Source organism: Solanum pennellii, chromosome 2 (genome assembly GCF_001406875.1).
Source record: "Solanum pennellii chromosome 2, SPENNV200".
NCBI classification, from domain to species: domain Eukaryota; kingdom Viridiplantae; phylum Streptophyta; class Magnoliopsida; order Solanales; family Solanaceae; genus Solanum; species Solanum pennellii.
Window position 1 is genome coordinate 39632511 of NC_028638.1, and position 6000 is coordinate 39638510.

The 6000-nt window shown below is 31.3% G+C and overlaps 1 protein-coding gene across 1 annotated transcript; it reads left to right on the forward strand.

Annotated features, from left to right (window-relative positions):
• Nucleotides 1-4185: 4185 nt before the first annotated feature.
• LOC107010869 (B3 domain-containing transcription factor VRN1-like) lies at nt 4186-5671 on the forward strand. The gene is made up of 4 exons (XM_027914190.1): nt 4186-4284; nt 4397-4865; nt 4963-5102; nt 5213-5671. Exons 1-4 carry the CDS (start codon nt 4186-4188, stop codon nt 5468-5470), a joined length of 966 nt encoding a protein of 321 aa, XP_027769991.1. The 3' UTR covers nt 5471-5671.
• The last annotated feature ends 329 nt before the right edge of the window (nt 5672-6000 follow it).

Sequence of the window (6000 nt, forward strand, 5' to 3'; positions counted from 1 at the left end):
TAATTACTAAATACATTAGCGTTGAAAAAATAAAGGAAATAAGATACTTATTAGAAAGGAGAAAATGAAAATAACTACCCAACAACTCCATACATAATTGATATTTATAAATTGATACAAGAATTAGATAGAGGGGAATTAAGGTGACATGTAGTTAATTAAGTGAGAATACAAAGGTATATGATTTTTTAGATAACTCATGAGATTTATTTCGGTGTAAGATTTTTTTATAATTATCAAACGAATTGATATATGAAAATAATGAAGTAAAAAATTCAAAAAAATATAATATAAAAGATAGTAGTAATTTTCTTTATCATAGAGATGTGTCACGTCATCTTGTCTATATCTAGCTTTATAATTATGTATGTAATTTATGGTAGTCTTTTTTCCTAATGAGAGTATAGATGAGATTAATTTCTTCTCCCATATATTCTATAAATGTGTTGGATTTATTTCTAATTAAATATTTTGACTCATGTTTTATATAGAAGAGCTTTTTAAATTCAAGAATATGTACTTAAATCAAGTAAAATATTCTTAAGGACATTGTCATCGACACACCTCAAACCGTAAGTATTTCCTTAAATGAGGTCATTTAAGATTGGCTCACACTCGTAATTCAATGTAGACGTGTTTGGAAATTCAAACCACCAAAATGTTACAATCACGAAAACAATAAAGTGTCATGCATGATATTCCTGTTAATTTGAGCATAAATTTTAAAGTTGAAATTTGAATTTATGAAGTTGTCATATTTTGAAATATGATTTTATGTTTGATAGTACATTTTACTTGAAATAAATTTGAATTTTTGTGAGTGAAAGTGAAAATTCTCTCAAGAAGAAAAATTTTTTGAAACTTGAAAAATATCCAAGCATAGATTTTTAAAATTTAATCCAAAGTTTATGGTCAAATGGTTAATTTCATTTCTTCATTGAATTTATTAGGGAAAAATCTCAGGTCTACCTCTTTTGTCTCGTGAATCATGACACCATAATTACTTTTTCGAATAAAAACTTTATTTTGTGCCTAAACATGGTGTAGCTGTCTATTGGCGTCTCATAAGTGCTTTAGTCCCATCTTCTTTGTTTAATTTCTTTTTTTAATCTCGAATTCACCGACTGATTCCAAACATTATGTTAGTGCTACTCTACTTCCCTCCTTGTCAATTGTTGATATAAATAGAATGATTTTTAGTCTTAATCAATTAGAATTTCTCAAAATCCAATGTAAGAAGACAATTAAATTTCATTCTCTTGAAAAAAATATTCCTTTTCACGACCAAGGCTAGACTTAATTTTGAGTGTGAATTAATCGAGGTTCTCACAAGTTTCATATATACAAAAATGACATGTCTTACTTTGTTACCCTTTAGAGATTTGAATATTTAACCTTTCATTGGTAGAGGCTAGATAATGAGACACAAAATGTGCAAGATCTATACCTGTTCTATTAATGTGGGACAATTTAAAAAAGGTCGAATAAAAATATTGTGTCCATTCCCAAGTGCCTTGTAGTCGCGCCTCTGTCTTCATTCCTTTATTGTCAAAGGCGCCTTTAAGCCATAAAAGAAACACTACTCATGTAAGGAGGACAAGCAGATAATGATATCCAACTTGGCTTCCAAACTTATGTAATTGAGTTAGAAGAGTAAAACATCTTATCTGATTATTAGCTATGAACATAATGAAGTCTGTCATCTCATTTCGTTACAATTTATAGTAATAACTCACTTCTTTCAATTCATGTGATAAAATTTGATTCACTTAATGATTAGAAATATAAAATATCATTCTTGAAATAAGTGATTATAAACATGAATGTCATAATATTTATATAGATTAATTGAAAACAAAGGTTGTATCTATTCAGAAAATGAGATTAAATGAGATTTTTATCAAAAAGATTTCTCTGACTGCTTCTATAACTACGTGAACTTCCGGATGTGGTGTATGTAAGAAATATGACACTACTTGAGTCTAACTCAACCCCAAAAGCTAGTTCATTAGGGGAGGATTTCCCAACTAACACGCGAACCAGGAGCTCAAACGATGATTGACCTAACTTTGATATCATGTAAAGATATGACAGCTAGACCTAACTCAATACAAAAAACTAGCTCATGAAGGAAGGATTTCATAGTCCCTATATTAAGACACCAACACCGGTCCACTGCCCAATCAACGTGTGACTTTTACCCACTCTATCAGCGTATTCAATTGCACGTAGGTTTCAGGCTTTGTTGTATTCTGATAAAAAATTACTTGTAATCCCTATGACTCTTGAAATAAAGTGATTCTTCACGCCTCAAAACCAAAATTTCTCTATTGTTTCTTTCCTAACTCAAATTATCACGTGATCAATCTTTAGTTCTATATTATAATGCATCCTTCAATCTAAAAGACCATAACGCCGTCAGTAGCTAGGAGTTCTTTTCCAATAGACATAGTGACATGGTACTTCAAGCTAAAAAAGTTTGTGTTTAAATTGACCCAACTTCTGTTCAGTGTCATCATGTGTCCTTCTGCTGAATGAATATAATATTATTTCACTTGTTAAGTACTCTAAACTCCGACGTATATTTTGTTCAGATACTTTGTGTTAGTTCCTTCCTTCTTTAAATGGAAGGAAACAATATATCTATGGATCTTTATTTTAGAAAGAGTGATCATGTTCTATTGTAGTAAATATATATAAGATATATGTCAAAGAATCATCTTAATTGATATCAGAATCTTCGAAATTCAATCAAAACATCACTAGGTGGATAAAATATAGAATTTTTATTTAAGTCATGTGGCTCACAAATGAATCTATAATTTCAAGTCCACTAGCTGATTTTGAGAAAACCAAATCAATTAGATATAACAGCATCGTGACTTACTTAATTAAAACCCCAAAATCTATTGTCATCAAAACTAATTTATGAAAGAAAAATGTTGTAGTTTCTCCAAATCATCCCTTTCTTGTTTTACCTGATGAAAGGCCTGATTAGTTGTGCAATACTAATGGCACAATCAGCTCATATTACTGTTCAATCTAATTTAATAAGAAGATAGTGTTGTACTACTGTGATGATAATTCCATATTTCTTTTAGTAAGTATTTTAATTTGATTTTTTATACCTTATGTCACTAATACTGCAATTGAACTTAATATGGTAATTGCATTAGTTGGAACACTTATCATGGGATCAGACAATATTAATGAAATGGAAAAAAATCTCGTCTTTAAGACATGAGAGTTAAAGGTATGTCCATTACGTACTTTTGCTTTGTTCCTCTTTGGTTTGGGACAAAACTAGGCAAAAGAAAAACCTACTCGCAAAGGCCTAAGGGAGTGTAGACAAGAGTAAGAGAGCACCAAGCTAGCTAGGGCCTTACATCATGAATTTTCTTCTTTCTTATTGGTTTGGTAGTGCTTTCCTTTCTCTGTGGCGAGAATATAGAAAAGGACTCACACCATTGCAACAGTTGGGGACTTGCCCTATTCTAGTTTTTCAAAATATATTTGTTTTTTTTTCTTTGGATTAGTTTTTAAGAATTTAAGTTTTGCAAACTATCTTTGGATTGGAGTAGCAAACTTCCATTAGTATATGTTTTGATTTAATAATGCTCAGACACTGCATATACCTTTTAAATAATTCACATTTATGAATTAACTCAGAAATATATATTGTTTAAAAATTATTTCAATATCCTAAAAAAGATGATATGATAAATTTAAATATATTTCTAAAATCACCGCAAATTTCACTAGTTATTATAAATAAAACATAGAATAATAGTGATAGTGTAAATAAGTGGTAATAGGGTCAGGTGAATGAGTCTATAATAGAAGTCAAAAAGAAAGAAAAGAAAAAGAAAACAACAATGTGTGCATTCCAAGACAAAGCAATATTAGTCAGATTCACGTGAGTGTAAATAAGTGGCAATTAATAGGGTTAGGTGAATGAGTCTTAAATAGAAGTCAAAAAGAAAGAAAAAGAAAACAACAATCTGGTTATCATTCCAAGACAAAGTAATTAGTAGTCATCACAAGCATCATGTGATGACTGAGATGCAATAGAATCCTCGTGAGCAAGCAGTGCATGGTTTGAGCAAGCAGTGCATGGTTCTTGTGAATCAAACTCCTATATATAGTAAACAATTTCTTCAACAATTTCCCATCCTACCATCTATCATGGCTAACAAGTTACGTGGATCTTCCTTAAGGAACTCTTCTCCCAACAACCCTAAGTTCATCCAAATCATTACTTCATTAGATGAATTACGCCGTCTGGTAAGTAATTAATTGTAATTTTAGTCCTTGTAAATTGTTGATTTAGTCCAAGATATAAGTTAAACTAATTGTGTTTGTATGAAATTAAATCTGCCATTTCTTTTGCACACAGAGGATTCCAGTAGTATTTGCAAAAAGACATTGCAAGAACATGTTTAACCCCGTGTTTCTTGAGGCTCCCCATGGAAAAGCTTGGGAGATTGAAGTGGAAATTTCTCAAGGCCAAATTTGGCTAGCCAAGGGATGGAGTGATTTTTGTGACTATTACTCAATAAGCGTCCAGAGCTCATTAATGTTCACATACAACCCGCGTTCTCACTTTGTTGTTGCTATATATGATCAGAGTAGAACAGAAATTGAATATCCAATAGATCAAGATATTGAATCAGATGCAGAAGAGAAAGATATTCTAGTTGCCCAAGCTAATGCTAATGTAATCGAGGAAGATATTCTCCAATCTAATGCTAATGTAGACAAAGAAGATATTCCAATTCTCCAATCTAATGCTAATGTAATCGAGGATGAAGAGGAAGATATTCCAATTAATTGCCTTCAAACTAATTCTAATGTAATTGAGCAACGTAAGTAAACATCTTAAGTGTGTTATTAGCTATTAATTAAGTGAATTCATTATTAGAATATTGTACTAGTTGTTATACTTATGTCAAGTTGTTGCAGATAAGGAGGTTGGAGAAGCTAATAGTATAAGTGAAAAAATTGGTCCAAATAATTATAGCAGTCGATACAGTTTGGTGGACTTAACTGGTGACAATCCGTTTTTTGAAATGGTTATAAAAAAGTCGCATGCTACTTGTATGGTAAGGTTTAGTAGTTATACATTGTGTTTTCAAATTCGCTAGATTTGCACATTCTAGTTATTTTCTTGAAAATCTAATGATCCTGTTTGTTTGATGAATATGTTTTTTAGGCTATCCCGTTGAGATTCGCCCAAAAAACAGACATAATCAACATGAATAATATGAGGTTGGTTAATGAAGAAGGAGTAGAATGGAAAGTGGAAATAGAGTATACTAGGAGTAGGGTTATCATAAAAAAAGGATGGACTGCCTTCCGAAAAGATAACAAGATAGCTAATGGTGAAACTTGTCGCTTCAAGTTGATTCGGGGCCCTATTGCAAATGTTTTGCAGGTTCAGAAGATCCCAACGCCCCTTTGCTTGCAATAAATTAGCTACAATTTTTTTGGATTGCATTTTGGCTATTTTAGTTTGTCTTATGAAGATGGCAGCCAGATGCTATATTTGTTTGCATTAAAAAGACTTGCACTTAATTTGCTAGGGTATCAAATTTCAGATAGTTTTTTGCATGAATTATCTTCTTATAATTGCAAGTATATGTATTCATCAACTGCTCTAGTAAGCATTTTATTTTATAAACGTTATGGAATGTAACTCTTGGATGGTGTTGGCATATATATGTTTAAATCTTTTTTCCTAATCGTCACTTATTTATAGCAAATAAATTACTATTTGCATCTTTGTGAACAGTTATAAGTCACGATGGAAGAAAAGAGAGAAAAAATTTACCTTATCACTTACTTTAATATTGCCTTCGTCTTAAAATAGTTATCGCGTTCTGTTTCTCGAGACCAAAATCCACTAGCCCCACAAGATAAAGGAGGATTAGAATTAAGCCAGGATTGAGGGACCAGAAGAGAGGAAGAAGTCTTTCAAAACATACTGATTCCTATATATCT

Coding starts and splice junctions, on each gene's coding strand:
- LOC107010869 (XM_027914190.1), top strand. CDS start 4,186: ATGGCTAACAAGTTACGTGGATCTTCCTTAAGGAACTCTTCTCCCAAC. Junction 4,285..4,396: donor TAGATGAATTACGCCGTCTG/GTAAGTAATTAA, acceptor TTTTGCACACAG/AGGATTCCAGTAGTATTTGC. Junction 4,866..4,962: donor TTCTAATGTAATTGAGCAAC/GTAAGTAAACAT, acceptor AAGTTGTTGCAG/ATAAGGAGGTTGGAGAAGCT.